The sequence below is a fragment of the Abramis brama genome (genome assembly GCF_963993115.1).
Source record: "Abramis brama genome assembly, chromosome: 2".
NCBI classification, from domain to species: Eukaryota; Metazoa; Chordata; class Actinopteri; order Cypriniformes; family Leuciscidae; genus Abramis; species Abramis brama.
This window is the reverse complement of record NC_139964.1, coordinates 13,149,633-13,173,978: the sequence shown is the minus strand read 5'-3', so window position 1 is coordinate 13,173,978 and position 24,346 is coordinate 13,149,633. Positions and strand designations below refer to the sequence as shown.

The 24,346-nt window shown below is 39.1% G+C and overlaps 1 protein-coding gene across 1 annotated transcript; it reads right to left on the bottom strand.

The window, feature by feature from the left end:
- Nucleotides 1-8,250: 8,250 nt before the first annotated feature.
- LOC311078385 (uncharacterized protein) lies at nucleotides 8,251-17,258 on the bottom strand. The gene is made up of 8 exons (XM_084107154.1): nucleotides 17,094-17,258; nucleotides 16,615-16,932; nucleotides 16,292-16,369; nucleotides 14,412-14,474; nucleotides 9,989-10,066; nucleotides 9,494-9,610; nucleotides 9,376-9,410; nucleotides 8,251-9,257 (listed from the first exon to the last, which is right to left on the bottom strand). The coding sequence occupies exons 1-8, from the start codon at nucleotides 17,131-17,133 to the stop codon at nucleotides 8,808-8,810; spliced, it is 1,179 nt and encodes a 392-aa protein (XP_083963280.1). The 5' UTR covers nucleotides 17,134-17,258; the 3' UTR covers nucleotides 8,251-8,807.
- Nucleotides 17,259-24,346: the final 7,088 nt, after the last annotated feature.

Below are 24,346 nucleotides of genomic sequence, written 5' to 3'. Positions count from 1 at the left end.
GCAGTTCCAACATCAGCCAGCAGGAGTGAACCGATGAAAACAGACAAACCTTGAACTGAACATCCAACAAGGAAACGATATTCACATTAATAACTACAGACTCACAATATAATAATACTGAAATAAAACATATGCTTCATTTGCAATCAAGAATAACATGTTTAATTTGTCCATTAAAGTATCTAATGAATAAATATTGTTTGCATTTATCTTTCGCCACATGACAGAGATCTGATATTCTATTTGTCATATTTATGCTTTGCATAAAACTGAAGAATATTCGGTACATCCTATTAAAAAATAATGATAATAATCAAATAAAATATTTAATAAAATAAAAATGTGTTAAGGTCTTGGAACTGATTATTTCAACATGACAACTTGACAGCTCAACAATAAACCACGAGAAAACATGAGATCAAGTATGTGAACTTGCAAAAGAACACACATTATTATTTTACATTTGATTATTGATTATTTTATTCATTTCTACATAACTCTTCAGTATATGTTGGTGTGCCTTAAGCAGTCATTCTGAACCAGTAATCATGTTTTTGACAATTCTGCAGGGATGGGATCATTTTTTCCATTTTTTATTTATTTACTACTTAAATTATGACTACATTATTATGTAATTATTTGACCCATTTTTAAAAAAATAATTTAGCAATTTTTAAAACATTTTTTTTTTTAAATGCCATAAATTGTGTATGACAGATAGGATAATCATTTATTATGCATATTGTTAATATTTATAAACGATAAATTAATAAATAACATTAATTATAATCTATGAATTAATCTGTCTAATAACGTCTACAAATATAAAAGTTATCTATCTACCAAGCTCTGACAATGTATGGAATATTATATTAAGAGATTATCCAAATTAAAAACCAATAGGCCTATACCTTTAAAAGCAGGGATTTGTCTGTCACAGTACACTGCTTTAAAGCAACACTAAGGAACTTTTCCTCTTCGGTCCCCCTACAGGTTGGAAGTGGAATTGTCCATTACCGCTGTCGTAAATCATTTAGCCTACCGCAGCCTACAGTCACACACACACTCACTGTTTATCCAGCAGCGGCTTTGGAATGAACGATGTCCACAGACAAGGTAGAGTATGATGCATGATTGCATGAAAGTATGATTTTTTTTTGTGAGAGTTTTTTGTGATTGTTGTGGGCAAAAATCCTTGATTATGCGGCACATTTTCTTAAAAAACGCAATGGAATATGCGGGATATTTATGCAATTTTATGCGATGAAATTGCGGGAACTTGCAAAAACTGTGGTTTGATGAAAAAGAGAAAAAAAAAGTGATTCCCCCAACACCCTGTTCTCACTCGGCTACTACCTTAATGTAAAGAGTCTTATTACTTCCTATGATAAGCAAGCACACTACATCACAGAAAGTGCTGGGAATATTTAAGTTCTCATCTTGTTTTTTTTTTTTTTTTTTGATTTATTTATTTAAAAGGGACAACGCACATTAATCAACATGAGGACAAAGTCCAAAATGTAAATGTGCCAGATTTAGCCATACAGGCTAATTTTCATCTGCAGGTTGATGGTTAAGAGAAAACAATAAATACACTACAACAATACAATAAATACATATCAATAAGAAAGCCTTAGATAAAAATAAGTAAGAATAACACTACTATTCGCGATCTGGACAACTGGCAGGTTAATCAAAAAACAGAAAAAAAACAAAAAAAAACAAAGACAAGTATCATACACAGTAGACACAGATCAAAGTGTATAGACACACATTTAAATACATCAGCAACATATATGCACACACAGAGACACCACTATAATGATGAATGCAAATATATTATTCTGTATTATGGCAGCATATTTGATTTGACAATAACCAATGTTTTATGGATTTGGAGAATGATTTAATAGATGTGTTGTTCCTTAGTTCTGTGGGTATGGTATTCCATGTATGAGCTGCTCGAAAAGAGAAAGCTGACTGTCCAAAACTACTTTTTCTACATGGTATTTTACAATCCCCTCTTGTAGACGCTCTAGTGGATGCGTTTAGATTTTGTTGGATGAATTTATTGAGCGGAGGGGGGGCCATACCATGAAAAATTTTATATACAAGTAAGATATCAGCAAACTTAATCATGTTTTGCCAATTTAACAGATCATATTTAATTAAAATTGTACAATGGTGATATGAATTTAACTTTTTATCCAACGTTTTCAAGGCTCGTTTATAAAGTATTTCAACTGGTGTGGTTCGACCTGTCTGTGTCCAACTGGTAAGACAGTAATTCATATGTGATAAAATCATAGCATTAATGTATAACTTTGAGGCCTCTGTAGTTAAATTATTCCTGATGTGTCTGAAATTTGCCAAATTAAATTTGATTCTATTTATGACCTTTTTCACCTGTGTTTTAAATGAAAGACGTGAATCTATTATTATTCCCAAATATTTGAGCTCTTGGACCACTGGAAGTCTTTTCCCTGCTACTATGACATCTGGGTCTAGATCTCTATTTGCAGATTTCGAAAAAAACATACACACTGTTTTATCAGTATTAAGGTGAAGACACGAATTTGCTAACCAATTGGAGATATTGATCATTGCAGCTGATAGCTCTTCTGCAGCTTGCCTCTTGTTTGTAGCATGTAGATATATGACAGTGTCATCAGCATACATCTGGCAGGTGACAGTAGGTGGACAGACATCAGGTAGATCATTGATATATAAACTGAATAACAGGGGACCCAAAATGGAACCTTGGGGTACACCCAAATTAATGTCAGTTATTTGGGAGATGTTATTATCCACACGAACACATTGTTTTCTGTCTGTAACATATGATTTTATCCATTTAATAACATCTGATGAAAAATACAATTTTGATAACTTATTAATTAGAACGTCATGATTAACCAAATCAAAAGCTTTTTTTAAATCAAGAAAAACAGCTCCGAGCACCCCACCCTTCTCCAGTTTAGCCTTTATATTTTCCAACAGAAAGACATTAGCCGTTTCCGTAGAATGATATTTTCTAAATCCAAATTGCATCTTATGTAATGGGAAGGAACCTGCATTTAAATGCATTGTAATCTGTTCCAATATAAATTTTTCTGCAATTTTGGAGACTGCTGGAAGAATGCTTATCGGTCGATAGTTGCTGATGACACTATGATCACCGGATTTAAATACTGGTGTTATTATTGCAGTTTTCCAAGAACTGGGAAACACTCCTTCATTAATTGACCAATTTATAATTTTCGTAATAGATGGAATAAGTGCCTCCTTATGGGTTTTTATAAATGCTGTGTCCATCCCATATATATCTTTTGCCCATGAACCATTAAGAGAAGAGATGATTGAATTCACTTTGAAGTTTGTCACTTCTCTAAAAGTCATAATGGGGGCACCAGGTATCTAAAGGAGTGAGAGAGTAATTTGAACTGGCAAAATTCTGAGATAGAGCATTTATAGAATTAATAAAATAACAATTAAATGCTGCTGCCACTTTACTTGGCTCATGGGTTACATTTCCATCTATATTCAGTTTTATTGGTTTATTGATGGTGCATGATTTCCCTGTTAATTTTTTTAAATTATGCCAGATTTCTTTTGTATTTCCCTTAGCTTCACGAATAGCATCAATAAAAAATGTTGCTTTTGCCTGCCTGAGTTTTTTTAAAACCTTATTCCTCAATGTGGTGTATAAACGTCTCTCATGAGCCAGTTTATTCTTGAGAACCATCTTAAGGGTGCTGTCCCTCTGTTTCATTAGCGACCTTATAGTCTCATTTATCCAAGGTAGATGGTTTCTTTTACCAGGTTTACTTTTATTTTTTCTCATAAAACTATGTATAATTGTTTCAAGTTTAACCATGAGAGATTTACAATTTTCATCAACACTTTTATGAGCAAGATGTTCATTCCAATTGATTTTTTTAATTGTATGTTCAAGACTAGGTAACTGACTTTTAGGCATTACATACTGATTTAACTTTGTATAAGTTGATAAATTTAATGCCGTTTTGGGGAGTTTTCTTACGATCAGGATCATATTGTGGTCGGATAACCCTGTGACCAAATTGTACGATTTTCTTATTCTTTCTGGTCTATTTGTGAAAGCCAAATCAATAAGTGTCTCTGATGAACTAGTTATTCTCGTAGGCCCTTCAATTACCTGTTGTAATTCAAAATTACTTGTAACACGTTTTAACTCTTTCCTTTTTATTTTATCACTCCAATTTATGTTAAAATCTCCTAATAAAACAACCTCATTTTTAGTATCACATTCCTTTAAAAGAGCATTCAATTTATCATAAAAAACAATTTTCGTGGACGGTGGTCTGTATATTCCAATCAGAATTAAAGACATTTGAGTTGAGAGAGTTAATTTAAGCACAATGCATTCCAAGTCATCAACACATGACAAGTGAATTTGCGCACAGTTTATACTATCCTTTACATAAAACAATACTCCGCCACCCCGACCAACATTTCTGTCTCGTCTAAACATATTGTAACCATGGACTTTTAATATGTCAGCCGGGGAGTTTTCGTGTAGCCATGTCTCTGTCAAGCAAAGGAAGTCCAAATTTGACTCATATAAGAGATGTTACAGTTGATCCTCTTTAGGAATTGCGCTTCAGATATTTAAATGTCCTCCTAATAATCCGCTTGGTTTAGCCTGAAAATCCCACAGCATGCAAGCCTGGTTTACAGTGCGGAAAAGTTTAATACCACGATGTTTCACAATTGCAGGATTTATCTTACGTTTTGAATTGTTTGGTGATGCACAGTTTGTTAGTTTTTGCACATGATTTTTCACGCAAGGCATCACAGCGCTCGGCAGGATCACTGCTGGTAATGAAGTAAAGTCAGCTGGAAACTCACCCAGAGTGAAACTCACCCAGAGTGTTTTATTTCAGACCTTAATAAACACATGGCTCAAACTTACAAAACATTGATGAGTCAAACAAGTTCTGTAGCTTTACAAAAGGAATATGCTACAACTTCTGTAAAAATGAATAAATAAATAAAAAAAAATAAAAAAATGTGTGCTTCCTGTTTTACAGAGGTAGCTATACAAAACAGACATCTTCTGTTAAAATAAGTGCTTCCAATGCACAAAGTGCAATCTCTTACTGTAACGTACATTTACATACTACTAATATACTTACAACTGTACGTTTTTTGAAACTAGTATGATTTAAACCACTGGTAAAAAAAAAAAAGTGCAATCTTACAACTGTAAAGTTGCATCAACTCCTGAATGAAACTACAACAGTCCACTGTGAAAATGAAAATCCCCAGTGTTAAATTAACACTCCTCAGTGTACATATGTGTCCACACTACAGAGTGTTACAATTAACACTGAAGCAGTGTTGAAGTTAATGAGATAATTAAGTGATTAATTAAGTGATGATTGAGCATTATTGAAGATACCTGATGTTAATAAGCAGAATCATTGACGGAAAGAAAAAAAACAATAACAGGAAAAAAGAGAAACACAAGAACTACAACTGACTTCGAGTCATTACACATTGTTGCACTTATTATTACAAGTTTGACTTTATTTCTGTCATACATCGACAAAAGTTCTTGAGATTCAACAGAAGTTTAGACGGTAATGTTTTATGGAATTTTTCTTTTCAAGTCACCATTATGGCGATCGGTGTTTGTTTTAGTTGGGCTCTTGACCCGTTTCATTTTTTAATATTAGTTTTTCTCTGACTGTTCCAACATTGTGTTTATAAAGCACATTTGTTACTGCAAGAGAAAACGTGACCTGCTCACAATATGTTTTGATGACAATGACATTATCAGCATAAATCTTTGACTATATGCTTGATGTCTTGTTTTATTAATGGTGATTGTAGCTCTGAGATTCTACAGTTTAAGATCCAACAGCAATATCAAAAATTTTGAAAATACTTTTTGCACAAAAGTTATTGTGTTTAAACACACAGACATCAAGAATCAGCATATGAATCTCAACAATGGTGACAAAAAACAAACTAGTGACAAACAGATCAACTCTGAACATCACAAAACAAGCTACTAAAGTCAGAACAAAACAATAGCAAAATAAAAGCAAACAATGAAAATTATAGGACAATTCAGCTGCATAATTTATTCATGATGCAATGCATGATGTCAGCCATTGATGCGTTCTGATTGGTGGCTCCCATCATGCACTGCGACATTAAGCATTTGTTTGATTGCCACCATTGTTGAGATTCATATGTAGATTCTTGATGTCTGTGTGTGATTTTAAAACTTTCAGATCATTAAAATATTGCTGGAAGTAGTTACTGTAGTGAAAAATTAATAAAGCATTTGGATAATCAGTTTATAATGATGGGTGAGATCAGTGTATCAGGTCACTAGTAACTTCATCATTGAAACATAACCAGGGCTGTGTCTCCCAAAAGCATCTTAAGACTAACTTGATCTCAGACCAACTGGAACAAATGGTTTGTATGATCAAATTAGGCTTGCAATGTTTTCGGGAAACACAGCCCAAATCATAGTTTTTCTTGCCACGACAAATGTGCTTTATAAACACAGAGTTGGAGCAACCAGAGAAAAATTAATGTTAAAAAGTAAAGGGTCAAGAGCCCAACTAAAGCAAACACTGGTCACCATAATGGTGACATGAAACGAAACATTCCATAAAACATTACCATCTAAATTTCTGTTAAATCTAAATAAGACCGTGTGTAGATGTATGACAGAAATAAAGTCAAACTGGTAAAATAATAAGTGCAATAATGGTTCAAAGTCAGTAGTTCTTGTGTTTCTCTTTTTTCTGTTCTTGTTTCTCTTTCCTTCAGTGAGTCAGCTTGTTATCATCAGGTGTCACCACTAATGGCCAATCATCACCTAATTAATCACTTAATTATCTCATTAACTTCAACACTGCTTCAGTGTTAATTTTAACACTCTGTAGTGTGGACACACATGTACACTGAGGAGTGTTAATTTAACACTGGGGATTTTGCTGTGCACTGGCCAATCATTCGCCATCCTCATCCTCCATCCCCTCTTCCTCAACGTCATGTAACACACCGGGAAACTGCTTTGCGTAGTCTTTTGCGCTTATTTTTGTTGGCAAATGAGAGACTGATTTGTGGGCTTCATCATGGCTTCATCGCGGGGTTTGCAGCTTTTCGATGATGTTCACGGCGCGTAATTACTTCATTTCATAACGTTCCCATGGAAACAGGGGAAAATGGCTGCTCTTGTGTGAAGTAAACGCAACATTTTTCAACTTTCTGCTGAGATATATGTGACTTTTTTGCAACGAAAATGAATATAAATATGTGGACTTTGGCTGATTATGCATTGAATTATGCGATCACATAATCACGTTTTTCTGGAGGGACTGGATGTATTGTGACATCAGAAATGAAGATAAACTAAATAATGACTATTGTAACGCTTGACATAAAGCAAGTCAAATTTGTAGTTTTCTTATGTCTCATTCGAACTACAGAAACGCGACCCGGTTTGGCAAACTTGCATAGTGTGGTTAAAGCAGAGCTTGTGTTCACCACAGACCTTATTTCAGCCATTTAACCAAAACCCATTTCAAAAAACCCATTGACATCGATGAAACTGATGTCAAACCTGCACCTCTACAGCCATCTTACCCTGAGGGAACATGAGGAGTTTCGACACAGCGCCACCTAGTGTTGGCGGATAATGGAAAATTGATATTTTAGCCTATAAATATTTTGATCTTCAATAGTTTAATATCAAGCTGAATGACACCCAACTTTCCCATGTTGGCCATTTACTATTTTGTAGTAATATGATGTATTTTATGAACTCAATAGGATATTATTACGAAACTTGGTTTGTGTGATCATGTCCTGAAGGAGCCTGAGAAGATATAAAGAGCTGTGTAGTGTTTTATACAATATCTTGTCAAAGCTACTGCCTTTTGCACTTAAACTTCATCATTGCTCTGATTCTCTGCTTTCTTAATGTTGCCTCTTGTGTGAATTGCCTCATAATCGCTGCTTGCTGCTGTATTTTACATTTTTAATAGCTTTATTGAACTGTAGATGAGGTGTAACAAAGAATATAGAATTTTGTGTCATTTTAACATTTTATTTACATTATTTTTTTTAGTTGTTAGTAACATTTCTGGTTAGTATATACACTTTATAAACTGATAACAGTAATATATATATATATATATATATATATATATATATATATATATATATATATATTATCAGCAGTAAACGTAGAACAAACAGGCCGGGATCAAACACCAGCAAAAGAGATATCCAAGGCTGAACACAAACGGACACGGTAAAAAATGCTGTAAAATTTACAGCAACTTACTGGCACTTTTGGTTGTAAAGCATGTAAATGTACAAGAGTACTGTAACTGTACTGTGAATTTACAGTTCTTCAATGTAATCTTTACAGTATGTTACTGTTATTAATAATGCAAAGGCAGGCAGAGTTTCAGGGCAGGCAGCGAACAGAGTAGCGAGTATCCAGGCAAACAAAGCAGAGTCACAAAGGCAATAAGCAAAGGGTCGATCCGGTGAAAACAGTCCAGGGTCAATAACGAGGAAACAATGGAAACAGGGAAAACGCTCAGAAACGTCAAGACTTCGCAATGATGGAGTGGAGAGAGACTGAATAAATAGTCCGAATGATGAGCGGCAGGTGTGCAGATAATCAGTACCAGGCACGGGTCATGGGGAATGGAGTTTAAATGGATAATGTCAATATTCGGGAGAGGGAGCCCTCTGGAGGCGAGTAGGAGGAACCACAGAGGCTTGATTCATGACACAATGTCTGTGGACAGTCTTTTTCTTTTATGGTTGATCACTGAATATATCGGACCCTCGTTTGTTGAGATGTTTTGTGGATGTGTTGCTGTTACGTAGATCAGTTCTGTCCCGCTGTCCTGTGTTGCTTTAGGAGACTTTATTTTGGCATTATAATCACCGGCTGTATCTGTCACCTGATTGGTCGAGTGGGTGTGACTGGGGTTTGAATCAGGCTGCCGATTGGTTACTGTGGCGTAAACAGGACAGACATCTGTGCAGTTGCTGAGGTGTGATGCAGGCGTCTGATTGGATGAAGATGCAGGCGTCTGATTGGATGAAGATGCAGGCGTCTGATTGGATGAAGATGCAGGCGTCTGATTGGGTGATGATGCAGGCGTCTGATTGGATGATGGTACCGTGGCGACATCACTGTTTGGCATCTCCTCATACATGCATACAGTCTGAAAAACAACACATACATCAATAATTTAATAGTTTATGTAGATAATTCTCTTTGTTGATCAATAAACAATCATTTAACATGTCTGATCTTCTACAGGTAAAGATTTGAACACTCACCTCTGTATTGTGCTGCATGTTTTGCTGAAATAAAGCTGAATGGAGCATGAATAGAGAAAAAGGACAAATCAATTTCAACCCTAAAAACAGGACTTTATAATCACAAACAAACTGTTACCTGTCCCAGATTTCCTCTTCCTCTTCTTCCGGATGATGAAGGTTCCAGAACACAGAGTCAGAACCAGCAGAACCGAACCCAGACCGCCAGCAACAGAAGCCAGATCTGAAGGCAACGCTAAACACATGATATTTACATGATGAAACACAAACTGATTCTGATTATACTGGAAAATCAACAATAACATTCTAATAACTAATATAAATTCCTTTGATTATTGTACCATTAGGAATATTGTAATATTGTAAATATACAGTTGTTATATTGTGTAACTGAAGTGAAACTGCAATGGTAAACCTCAACTCTTCAGAAGAAAATACTTCTCTTTACGGTTGATGTCAAACCAAATTAACCACATGAAATCTGATTTGTGCATCATTTATATTTATACAGTAGATCAAATGTGTCTCCACAAATATTCAAAGCAATTTCTTTTCAAAGAGTGATCATGTGATCAGAGAGTTGCATTATGGGTAGTGTAGTTTGTGTTCTTACTAGTGATTGTCTGATAGAGTTGAACTGTAGTATTTCCTGTTGTTGTTCTTGTTGTTTCAGTTTCTGTTTGATGAGTCGCTGACAGAGAGAAACACCAGTGACTGTGAATGTGCCGCTCATGCAGTGATATAATAACACATAATAATAATAGACAAAAACACACTTAACACTGTTTGCTATTGCTGCATATGAACAAATGTTGTGTTTTCTGTTCACATCACTGAATACTGATAATCACATTATAAATGTTCATTTAGAAGACACTTTATTATCTGAACTGATACAGAGTCACTTTCAAAAGTCTCTGTCAAACCCACGTAAAGCTGGACTCATGCACAGCAAAATCCCCAGTGTTAAATTAACACTCCTCAGTGTACATATGTGTCCACACTACAGGGTGTTAAAATTTACACTGAAGCAGTGTTGAAGTTAATGAGATAATTAAGTGATTAATTAAATGATGATTGAGCATTATTGAAGATACCTGATGTTAATAAGCAGAATCATTGAAACAACAAGAAGAGAAAAAAGAGAAACACAAGAACTACTGACTTCGAGCCATTACACATTATTGCACTTATTATTTTACCAGTTTGACTTTATTTCTGTCATACATCTACACACGGTCTTATTTAGATTTAACAGAAGTTTAGATTTTATGGAAGTTTCGTTTCATGTCACCATTATGGTGGTCAGTGTTTGCTTTAGTTGGGCTCTTGACCCTTTACTTTTTAACATTGGCTTTTCTGTCTGCTCCAAATCTGTGTTTATAAAGCATATTTGTTGTAGCAAGAAAAACAATAACCTGGGTTGTGTTTCCCGTAACATTGTAAGCCTAATTTGATTGTACAGACCATTTGTTGCAGTTGTTCTGAGATCAAGTTAGGTTTAACCTGTTAACCGTTGCCAGTGCGCCCGGGCACTGAAGCGTTTTTTATTTATTTAATTCAAAATTACTATCAGATTTAATGTTATACCTTGACAAACTATACATAATTAAAAAGATATAATACTCAAGTTTCAGTATTTGACCACTATTGTATTCTGAGAAACTCATAGTGACAGTTATGTCTTAATTTGTGTCAGGAGTTATGAAATAAAAAAATGAGTCGATACCTTTAATATGAATTATGCGTGTCAGCCGCTTTCATTCATAAAAAACTCTGTGCTGTCGTCATGACAGCGATACACAAAACAACGTCCCTCAGGGCTTTAGCTCAAAAATGTGCAGATTTGGAGAAATATTGATAGATTCTCATAGATTTACATCATATTTCTATAGACAGGAATAATATTTATTGAATTTATACCCAAATGCGTCGATGTAATCATTATGAGCGCTTATATACTCTGATATTGTGTTTTCAATTCATACCAATAGCCTGAGGGCGCTATATGCACAAAAATAGTCCATTATATAGAACATGAAGAAGAGCCATGATCATGTGACATTCAGGACGTCACTGATACACACAAAGCTAACAAGAGATCGCGCTTTAACATGCAGATACAGACGTTTTGAAGACAATAAACATGTTTGCAATGATATTTGAGTTACCTGTGTTTTTCAAGGCATGCCAGGTATTTTCATAATAATAGATTATATTCATAATGTAATGCTAATCTATATAGACTAACATTGTGCAGAACACTATCCAATAGTATATTTTCTGTCTGATTTTTTTATCTGAAGCCAAATTAGATCACAGAAAATTATTTAAAATACTCGATTTGCTTTATAAAGTAAGTTTATAAGCACAAACATGGTTTTAATCTCATAAATTGTCGTGTATTGATGGTGTGCTAAGCTAACATGCTAGCTAGCCCTAGGTGCACCTGCCACCTAGAAGTTATACTTTTATTATTTTTTGAATGCTTACTGAAATGTTTCTTTATTCAAGAAATGCATTTGATACAGTTTAAAATGTGAGGTGAACTTCGAGAAAAGAAATTAGGGACTGAAACCATATGAATAGCCTGTGAATTCATATTCACGTCGTTAGTAACTATAATGCAGACAAAAGAAATGCATATTTAGAGCCATAACCAGGCTGGAGAGGTGTGAATGTGTGCAGGGGGAGACTGAGACTGAATGGGGCTCGTTTGCACCACAAAACAATAGAGACAACATACTGGATAGATGGTTAGAAGATGACAATAAACATCAGTAGCATTTTAGCGTCAAATCAAAATAAAGTAATTTGACATGGTCTTGAAAAACATTTAACTAAATACAGAGTTTTGGACTTATTATCTTCAGATTTTAAACAAAATGTTTAGACATGTGGCTTTAGCTGTAGTGCATTTCTAGATTGCTCCAGTGCCAACTTCAATTTTATTTTCATGAGGATGTTTCATAAAAAATAATTTCTAATAACTTTACAAAACTTTGAAGCTATTTATAACAATTTTTGTCATTATGACAATAATTAATTCTACATTTACAATAAACTGCCAGGTGTCAGCTTTCAAATGAGATCATACTTGTGCTTTTAGTACAAAGGGTTCATGAACTGTATCTGTTTCAGTTTGGGTATGTCATTTCTGGGGATTTTTCAAAAGTGGGGTTGCAGCTTAACAGGTTAAGATTGATTTTGGGAAACACAGCCCTGGTTATGTTGATGATAAAATTACTAGTGACCTGATTCACTGATCTCACCCAGCATTATAAACTGATTATCCAAATACTTTATTAATTTTTCACTATGGTAGCTACATCCAGCAATGTTTTAATGATTTGAAGGTTTTAAAATCACACACAGACATCAAGAATCTACATATGAATCTCAACAATGGTGACAATCACACAAATGCTTCATGTTCTGCATTTAATACAATCTCTTCTCATTTCACGACTCTCTGCTCTTGGTATTTCTGGAACTGCCCTATCCTGGTTCACCTCCTACCTGTCTGATCGCCAGCATTACATCTCCATCCGCCAGTCAAAGTCCACTTCTGCCTCTGTCCCGCACGGTGTTCCTCAGGGTTCTGTTCTTGCGCCTCTTCTCTTCATTATCTATGCTTCCACTAGGTGATATCATCCGTCATCATGGCTTCAAATTCCACTGTTATGCAGACGATACCTAACTATACATCCATTCCCAACGCAATGCTCCTTTCCCAACGCTTTCCATATCAGCTTGTATTGATGAAATAAATGCTTGGATGACCAGTAATTTTCTCAAACTCAACACAGACAAAACAGATTTACTTCTTATTCTTATATATCAACCTTCCACCACTGTCAAAAACCTGGGTATAATCTTTGATTCCTCTCTTTCCTTTCTTCCTCACATCTCCTCTCTCACTAAATCTGCCTTCTTCCACCTTCGCAATATTGCATGCTTACGTCCATTTCTTACCGTCAGTGATGCTGAGACGCTAGATCATGCTTTCATCAGTTCACGGCTTGACTATTGCAATTCTCTTTTCTATGGCCTACCAAATTCATCATTAAATAAAATTCAATATATCCAGAACTCTGCCGCCAGAGTCCTCACTTACACTAAGAAATCTTCCCACATTACTCCCATCTTACGCAGTCTACATTGGTTACCCATCCGCTATCGCATTCAGTACAAGATACTCCTTATTACATTCAAAGCACTCCATGGTCTTGCCCCAAACTATATCTCTGACCTCATCCATACATACACACCTGTCCGCACACTTAGATCATCTGATACCGGTCTGTTGAAAATCCCACGGCACAAACTATCATCATTTGGTGGAAGGGCTTTTTGCACCGCTGCGCCAACTCTTTGGAATTCAATTCCACAACAAATCCGCAATCTCTCATCACTACAAGATTTCAAAACCCACATCAAAACACATCTTTTTGTCACTTGTTTCCCTGACCCCTGAATGTTCTGATTCTATATGTACTATACCTCTACTATATTATCCTTCACAGTTTATATGTATCGTCTCTATGTCATGTTTCTATGTTATGTGTATTTGTAATTATTGTAAAGCGACCTTGAGTCCTCAGAAAGGCACTATATAAAATAAACATATTATTATTATTATTATTATTATTATGTTGCAGTGCATGATGGGAGCCACCAATCAGAATGCATCAATGGCTCTTTTTTCTGTTCTTGTTGTTTCAATGATTCTGCTTATTAACATCAGGTATCTTCAATAATGCTCAATCATCACTTAATTAATCACTAAATTATCTCATTAACTTCAACACTGCTTCAGTGTTAATTTTAACACCCTGTAGTGTGGACACATATGTACACCGAGGAGTGTTAATTTAACACTGGGGATTTTGCTGTGTGTTTTTACTGTCACTATGAGATGATTTTACTTAGAAACTGCAGAACAAAGAAAGTGCTAAGTGTGTCCGGTGAAGAAATAACCAGAGATAAAGCATATTAAAGGCTGAAGAGATGTTGAGAAGAAAGAGATGAAGGACCTGTTGAGGAGATCTGATGATCTGTGACGCTGCTGGACGCGTCCTCTTTGCTTCGAGATTTTACTGTGCGTGAGAAAATGAGAGTGTGAGAGTGTAGATGTCAGTGTGTGTGTGTGTGTGTGTGTGTGTGTATGTATGTGTGTGAGAGTGTAGATGTCAGTATAAATATATATGATGGCGTGAGAGCGTGTGAAAGTGTCAATTGTGTGAGTCTCACAGTGAATGCATGAGGGTTGTTGTGCATGAGGTGTCAGTGTGTGTGTGTGTGTGTGTGTGTGTGTGTGTGTGTGTGTGTGTGTGTGTGTGTGTGTGTGTGTGAGTGCAGATGTCAGTGTGTGTGTGAGTGAGTGCAGATGCCAGTGTGTGTGTGTGTGAGAGAGAGAGTGCAGATGCCAGTGTGTGTGCCTGTGTGTGTGTGAGTACAGATGTCAGTGTGTGTGTGTGTGTGAGAGAGAGAGAGTGTAGATGTCAGTGTGTGTGTGTGTGTGTGTGTGTGTGTGTGAGAGTGTAGATGTCAGTATAAATATATATGATGGCGTGAGAGCGTGTGAAAGTGTCAATTGTGTGAGTCTCACAGTGAATGCATGAGGGTTGTTGTGCATGAGGTGTCAGTGTGTGTGTGTGTGTGAGTGCAGATGTCAGTGTGTGTGTGAGTGAGTGCAGATGGCAGTGTGTGTGTGTGTGAGAGAGAGAGTGCAGATGCCAGTGTGTGTGCCTGTGTGTGTGTGAGTACAGATGTCAGTGTGTGTGTGTGTGAGAGAGAGAGAGTGTAGATGTCAGTGTGTGTGTGTGTGTGTGTGTGTGTGTGTGAGAGAGTGTAGATGTCAGTGTGTGTGTGTGTGTGTGTGTGTGTGTGAGAGTGTAGATGTCAGTGTGTGTGTGTGTGTGTGTGTGTGTGTGTGTGTGAGAGTGTAGATGTCAGTGTGTGTGTGTGTGTGTGAGAGTGTAGATGTCAGTGTGTGTGTGTGTGTGTGTGTGTGTGTGTGTGTGAGAGTGTAGATGTCAGTGTGTGTGTGTGTGTGTGTGTGTGTGTGTGTGTGAGAGTGTAGATGTCAGTGTGTGTGTGTGTGTGTGTGTGTGTGTGAGAGTGCAGATGTCAGTGTGTGTGTGTGTGTGTGTGTGAGACAAGCGTGCCGCACAAGCCCTGAAAAGTGAAGCCAAAACGTCTCGATCACCCCCCGGTGGCTGGTCCTAGTATAGGTCATAAGCCCCGCCTCCCTGTGTTATTCAACGGGACGTGAGAACAACTAAACAATTAAATTACACTTCAAATATCTTTTTGCAAAGGTGGTTTCTTTTATTTGCTGTCGTTTTTATCACGCTGATGTAATTTCAAGTGTCTGTTTCAAAAATAAGTTTGTTACGTGTTAGTTACGTGATGTGGTGGTGTAACGTCATGATGGACAGCTGTGATTGACAGGTTCTCTGAGCGAAGTAGTCACTGAAGCACCAACAGACTTTTTTTTCGGGATCTTCGGAGGACTGAGGAGATTGTATTTAGTTTATTTTAACAAGCCTCTGCAATCAATTTTTTAAAAAGTGTGCAGAATCCACTCTCCCTGAGTGCATTCTGCGAGAGTGAGGGCGGAGTGTTGATTTCGCGGCTTTACTTCCTGCTCACGACTGCGCAGGTCTGGTCCCGAGATCGCTACAGTGCAGACTCAAGATCCAATATGTCAGCGCCATTTCGGGACTCTGGCGGCTTCAGTTCTCATCAATGGAAGAGAGCGAAGGGGCGTCGTCCATCTTTTTTTACAGTCTATGGTGCGAGAGAGTGCAGATGTCAGTGTGTGTGTGTGTGTGTGTGTGTGTGAGAGAGAGAGTGCAGATGTCAGTGTGTGTGTGTGTGTGTGTGTGCGTCTGTGTGTGTGTGTGTGTACCTGTGCTGGTGTGTTCAGTGCTGCTATACGGACTAATGCTGGTTGTTGAGATCTGGACACGTGTCTTTGTCTCTGGAGCTGAGAAATGAAGAAGAGCGTCACGCCATAATACATATATTCATAAAACAATAAACATGAATGATGAAGCAGATTGGTGTTAAAGCTGCAGTCCGTAACTTTTTTTGTGTTCAAAATTTACTAAATTTATAGACACAAACAGAGAGAAGGAGCTCCGGCTCAATGTTCTTCAGACGCAGCAGTTTATTAACCTCTAGAGCGGCAGAAGTTACGGACTGCAGATTTAAGTGTTGAATATCAGGCACCTCTGATCACATTTAGCTGGATATCTGTGTAGTGAGTCCATCCAGCTTTACATGAGTACAGTCCAGCATCTTCCCTCTTCAGGTCACTGATGGTCACTGTAAATGATCTGGTCTGAGGATTATCCTTCAGTGTGAATCTGCCCTTGATCACTGAGGACTCTCCTCCATCAGACTCTAGTATAAGGACACGACCTCTGTTAACTCCTCTGTAGAAGTATTTGTAAGAGTTTTCATATCCTTCTGGATAAGGGCACGTAATGATCACTCGTCGTCCCTCTGTTCCTCTCACTGTAATGCTCTCAGACAGTGAACTGCTCACTACACACACACACACACACACACACACACACACACACGCACACACGCACACACGCACACACGCACACACACACACACACACTGCTTTACTCATGTACACTGATAACATACACCATAATGTTAGATAATAAACACTTTTAGTAGAGATCTTCAGCTCTTACCCGTCAGCAGAAACACACAAACTATCAGTGGAAACTTCATTTCTTCATCAGTTCAGTTCAGAAAATCAGTCTGAAACTCTCAGTAGTTCCTCACACGACTCTCTGAAACTCAAACAGCAATAATACTGCTCTCATCTATCAGTGGAGAGTAAAGTAATACGCTTGTTTCTCGTCTCACGTGATGAGAAACTGTGATCTCTGTGTTTCCGTGTGGCGTTAGATGTGAAAACGCCTCTCAGTTTTGACCAGGAAATGAATCATCAACCACAACCTGTTTCTGTTCTGTCTTTAACATGTTTGAGTGTTTTCTGTTGCCCTTTTGCTCTTTTTCTACTTCTGAATGTTTTAATATATTTTCAAGACATGTTAATTACATGTTAAGCATCATCCACTTATAGGAAAAAATGCCAAAAATTTTAAGGAAACAATCCTTGCCAAAGGATGGGAAAACACTGTTGTTTACAGAAACTATAAATATATAGTACCATAAACTATAAAATAAAGTACCATACTCACTAAAATAGGGGAAATGAGTGCTGAGGCCTTACCAGTGGAGGGACAGAGTCAAGGGGTGGGGGATCTCAAAGAAGGATTCCCCAACCACACATGAACACTCCCACACACACAGTGATTAAAAAAATCTAAATAAACAAAGAGGGAAAACACAGCACACAGGGGGAGACACCACCACCTCCACCTTTGGCACTCAGCAACTGTGGGAGTAGAAAATTCAGAAATCAGTCAATAAACCAAAAATAAATGAAAAACAATTTCAATCTAAGGCAAATCTAGGCAGCAAAGGTGACTTAATAGCTGCCTAGAGCCTAACAAAAATAACAAAAATTAACAACAAATCATAAAGTTTCAACAGAAATGAAAGTCTTTTTATCCAAAACTTAAACAAAAGAAATATAAATTAACAAAAAAATAAATAAATCACTTAATCAAAACTTAACAAATAAACCCATAAACATAAACCCCAATCTCCACACACATATTAATAAGCACGGGCGAGCCGAAGAAAGGCAAAGCGATCGTCCGTGTCACAATCACTCAAATACAGCCCAACGGATTCTGGCGCTGAAAGACACAGAGGCGTTCAAAGCCTGGAGTGAGCTCATGTAGCTACAACCCGTTGAACAGTCTGTGGTTGAAACAGAAATCGGTTGAGACAAAACAGCAGCGTGGCGGGGGAAGGGAAGGGCTAGTGCAGTCAGGCCCCGGTCACAGAACCAAGGAATGGGCCCCTAACAACGCCCAACACCCAAGACTGCTTTATTTTCACTATTATTCAAAACTTTTTTTTATTTTCACAAGGTTAAATTCAGAGCACCAATTGCAATAACATTAGCCTGACGTCGTCATACTCAGATTCTAGTCAGAATGTGAGTCTGATACTGCTCCATTGAGCTGTGATTATGGGGCGTGTTTCAACTGAACCAGGAAAGAAAATGCCTCTGCACTCAATTGGATAGACCTACAACCAATCAGAGCAACGGAGTAAGTTTTCATTCATGTTTCCGATCGACAAATGCCTTGATCGCGGTTCTCTGTTCCTCTTTTAAAATTAATGCGCTGTCGATATCTTCTATAACGAACGCGATGGCGGAATCTACACATAATGTTTTATAAACAAAGTTCGGGAGGAGCACGTTCACATAATCAATCCAATCAACTTGTCATCAAACAATTACCGTCTACGGTCTACACTATCAGCATGAGAGGAAGAATATATTTATTCACTCTGTCAACTCACCTAACATTCCTTGACAGTTTCCAGCATCCCTCCACTCACTCTCGGCTTGTTCTTCCACAGCCTGGAATACGGAGGGAGTACTTTGGGTTCGGGCCGAATACCGAGCCCGGAGCCTCTCCTCGGACAGCACGCCAAATATGCATCTATTCTATCTGACTTATTTGTAAGCGTGAACTTGTGAAATCTCAATTCTCCAGTGGCAGTCATCTTTGTTGTAAACGAATTCAACCCATGCGCTCGTTGGTGACGTGGATGATTACGTTACGTTGCTCAACTGTCCATCATCGTATAAAGCCCGCCCTGGCAATTTGATTGGTCCAAACAATTTTTGTCCGGGCATAATGGCCCTGTCCCAAATGGCACACTCCGGACTTGTGGACTTCCTTAGAGTCCACACTTTGGTGACGTCATGTAGTGCAGACCTAGGGCCCTTGGCGCGAGTCCACGAGGGCGCATTGAGAGGTATATTTGGGACAGACTCGATCGGCACGCCGGAAATAACGGTCTGGTTGTTGTTGGACAGGAGAAATCACATTTTTGCGCTCCGACGTCTTATCTGTATGTCAACTACACAGCCTAATTTTACAGTTCTATATTTTGATATTGTGCATATCACCTGGGCATTAGAAAATAGATATATTATTTAAATTATGTATACAGTTGTACATAATAATACATAATGTTCCATTTGAACTAAGATTACAATTTTAAAACATAATTTAAACATAATTTTTTCAATTTACAGGTTTCAATATTCATACTATGTTTACATATGACTCAGTAAAACCCTGCCATTCGGTTCTATTTATTTAATGAATCATAATGCGATCGTATTAGTAAACGCGCTATTATTATGTTTGAGACATCAACCATTGGTCGATGGCCATAATGTTTGTATAAACTGTAGGTAACAACTGGTAAAATGTACATTTAGGTCATAAAAACCGTAATATTTTCTTCTCAGCCATGTCAGCAATTATCCGTGAGTCAAATCTCCTCCCATCTGTTGTCTGATTGGCCTTTCGCAAGGATTCCTGGGTAGTTAAAGTGCGTGGAAGACCGCTTCAAGGGTACAAAGGGGGCGCTGCTGAGCACACTTCAGAGCGGTAAAATGCTGAATGGGACGGCCTACGGACTCGTAGACTCAGCGAGCACGCGCAATTCCAGTCCACGAGACCGAAAGTCCGCATGAAGTGTGTCATTTGGGACAGGGCCAATAGCTCCTCAACGGATCGAGTCCAGACCGAACTTCCCGACCTAAAAATTTGAGGGCGGGGCTAAGTTCGACTGGCATCCAGGCTACAATAACATAGCAAGAAATTTTAAAACAGACTAATTTTAACTATTTAACTATTTTATTTATTATAAAATAATAATAATAAAATAATTAAATAAGTGAATTATTAACATTAATAATATAACCCCTCTTTGGAACTTTCTTGAGAATGTATGTTGAATGTCTTTATTTCTTTCTTTTTTTCTTCTTCTTCTTCTTTTTTTTTTTTTTTTTTGCTATTGCCTTTCACCTGCTCTTTTAACTACCAGTTGATGGATGATTGTATGTGCTGCCATGAGACACCTGTACCATTGTTTTGATATTGTAAAACTATAAAACATTTATTTAATAATAAAATAAAATAAAATAAACAATAATATAAATGTAAATTATAGCGTAGCCTTCAAATATTTTTCAATGTTGAGCAGAAGAGAATTCTGATTTGTCGCTACACTCAATACGCTCAACAGACTTCTCTGTGATTGACTACAATGTTCAACAGACTTCTCTGTGATTGACTACAATGCTAAACAGACTTCTCTGTGATTGGCTACAGTGTTCAACAGACTTCTCTGTGATTGGCTACAGTGTTCAACAGACTTCTCTGTGATTGACTACAATGTTCAACAGACTTCTCTGTGATTGACTACAATGCTAAACAGACTTCTCTGTGATTGGCTACAGTGTTCAACAGACTTATCTGTGATTGGCTACAGTGTTCAACAGACTTCTCTGTGATTGACTACAATGCTAAACAGACTTCTCTGTGATTGGCTACAGTGTTCAACAGACTTATCTGTGATTGGCTACAGTGTTCAACAGACTTATCTGTGATTGGCTACAGTGTTCAGCGCTGCAAACAGAAACGCTTGTAAACGTGGACCGTTTGAATGCAGCCGTCTATCTGCGTGTATCTAATTAAGTCTCAGTACTCAGTAAAACCGCGCAGAAAGACTGGTATCGTCACATTTGCAAAATTTAATGATTTACTTTGTATAAAGTACCGGTAGGCTACTTTTGACGAGACTACTTCACTGAGGTAAAGGGATAAGTAATAAGTTACACAGTTACACTTTTCTCTCGCAAGTCTCTCTTTTCTGTGGAATGTTCTCTGAAATTTAGCGGACAGGATTCGGACATAAAAGCCTTGATTGATTCGGGAGCTGCTGGAAACTTTATCGACCTTGCTTTTGCCAAAACTCATCGTGTTTCTCTCCTCACATGTGAATCCGGTGTTACCGTGGAAGCCCTGGATGGACGCCCCCTAGGGTCTGGAGAGGTTCAGTACATCACCCAACCCCTCACGCTCAGCTTCGGGAAACAGCACTCTGAAACCATCCAATTCTTCACAATTCACTCACCCGGGCATCCAGTAATTTTAGGACTTCCATGGCTGGAGAGACATAACCCCCAAATTTCCTGGTCTGAGGGGAGAATTTCCCGGTGGTCCGGATTTTGCCAGATCAATTGCAAGGCAGCTGTCCAAGGTACTGAGCTCCACAACACTTCCCTTAAGGGAGTGGATTTTCAGAAAAGTATCATGATCTCGCTCTGGCTTTCAGCGAAACTGAGGCTTCTCACCTTCCTGCTCATCGTGCTGGCGACTGTGCAATTGAGCTTTTACCTGGGGCTGTAATTCCACGCTGAAGAGTTTACCTGCTGTCACAACCTGAGACTGAGGCTATGAAGGCGTACATTGACGAACAGCTGGCAAAAGGTTTTATTACCACTTCTACATCTCCGGCCTCCGCCGGATTCTTTTTCGTCAAGAAGAAGGACGGTGGTCTTCGGCCGTGCATCGATTATCGTGGTCTTAACGAGGTAACAGTCAAGTATCGCTATCCTCTTCCACTAGTCCCAGCAGCCTTGGAGATGCTCCGCTCTGCACGCTACTTTACCAAGCTGGATCTAAGGAACGCATACAACCTGATTCGCATACGGAGTGGAGATGAATGGAAAACTGCATTTTCAACTACATCCGGGCACTATGAATACAGGGTAATGCCTTTCGGCCTGTCCAATAGTCCTTCCATTTTCCAGGCTTTTGTTAATGAGATTTTCCGAGATATGTTGCATCTGAAAGTTATTGTTTACATTGATGACATTCTGATTTTCTCTGATTCCCTTGAAGAACATGTCCAAGATGTTCGTGCAGTTCTCAAGCGCCTGATCGAAAACCAACTCTATGCCAAGCTTTCCAAGTGCGAATTTCATCAGACACGCATCTCCTTCATGGGCTATGTCATCAGTGCGGACGGAGTCCTTATGGATGACAGCAAGGTCAAAGCTGTGGTTAACTGGCCCCAACCATCTTCTGTTAAAGAGCTGCAGCGCTTTCTGGGCTTTGCTAATTTTTACCGCAGATTTATCCGCAACTTCAGTGTGATTGCAGCTCCTCTTACATCTCTGCTTCGAGGAGGAGGTAAATGTTTCAGGTGGACAGCGGATTGTACTGCGGCCTTTGCTCAACTCAAGGAGAAGTTTACCTCTGCTCTTATTCTCCATCACCCAGATCCAGAGAAGGAATTCATCGTGGAAGTGGATGCATCTAACACAGGTGTGGGGGCAGTGTTATCACAGCGTCATGGTAATCCAGCTAAGATGTTTCCTTGTGCCTTCTACTCTCGCAAACTCAATTCTGCTGAAAGAAATTATGACGTGGGTGATCGCGAGCTTCTGGCCATGAAGACCGCCTTTGAGGAGTGGAGGCACTGGCTGGAGGGAGCCCGTCAACCGTTTACTAAGTAAACTAAGTAAACATCCCGCTCCGCCAGAATGCCCCGCTGACCGCCTCTTTGTTTCACCAGATCTCCGCCACCGTGTGCTTCAATGGGTTCACTGCACTCCCAGCGCAGGTCATCCAGGTATTGCAGCCACCATTCAGTTAGTCTCAAACCGCTTTTGGTGGGCTTCTCTTCAGTCTGACGTTATCAAGTTTGTTCATCTATGCTCTGTCTGTAATAATGTGAAATCCTCCCATCTCAAGCCCGCAGGATTGCTGCAACCTCTGCCAGTACCACGACGTCCCTGGTCACACATCGCTGTGGATTTTGTAACGGATCTACCTCCATCTCAAGGATTCACTACCATCCTCTCCGTGGTGGATCGTTTCTCTAAGTCCTGCCGTTTCATTCCCCTGACCGGCCTGCCCACGGCCTTACAAACCGCAGAGGCTTTATTCAACCATGTTTTCCGTCTGTTTGGCCTGCCCGAGGACATTGTGACTGACCGCGGCCCCCAATTTACCTCCCGTGTCTGGAGAGAATTGTGTGCAAAATTAAACATCAATGTCAGTTTAACTTCTGGTTACCATCCCCAGGCCAACGGGCAGGTTGAACGCCTTAACCAGGACTTAATTCGTTTTCTGAGAACTCACTGCCACCAGAATCAACAGGACTGAAGTCGTTTCCTGGCCTGGGCGGAGTATGCCCAAAATTCCCTGCTAAAGCCTGCCACCGGTCTAACGCCCTTTCAATGTGTTCTAGGTTTCCAGCCTCCCCTTTTCCCGTGGGCCGGAGAGCCTTCTGACCTCCCAGCAGTAGATGCCTGGCTCCGGCGATGCTGCTCAAGTCCATTTGCAGCACGCCGTTCGCCGTTATCAGCATCAGGCGGATCGAAGGAGGCGTGAGGGTCCCAGATACCGACCCGGCCAGTGGGTGTGGCTTTCCACTCGAGATCTTCGTCTCAAGCTCCCATGCAAGAAGCTCTCTCCTCGTTTCATTGGACCATTCAAGATACTTCATCAGATAACTCCTGTTTCTTTTCGTTTGTCACTCCCTGCTCAGTACAAAATCTCACCCACTTTTCATGTGTCCCTTTTCAGACCCGCTGTTGCCCCCAGGAGAGAGAGGAACCAGGAGGAGGTCGCTGCTGTTCAGACTCCCCCCATTGAAGTGGACGGCGCGGAGGCTTTCCGGGTGCGAGAGATCCTGAACTCCAGACGTCATGGCGGGGTTTTGCAATATCTCATTGACTGGGAAGGGTACGGTCCCGAAGAACGCTCCTGGGTCAGATCTCAAGATATCTTGGATCCCACATTAACTGCTGCATTTCACCGGGACCACCCAGACCAACCTGCTCCAAGACCACGTGGAAGACCCCGTCGTCGGCCAGGTCCTCGCTTCCGGAGCCGCTCGCGGGGGGGGGGGGGGGGGGGGGGCGTGGGGGGGACTCTGTCACGGAACGCATGACAATGCCTGTCACGGAACGCATGACAACGCC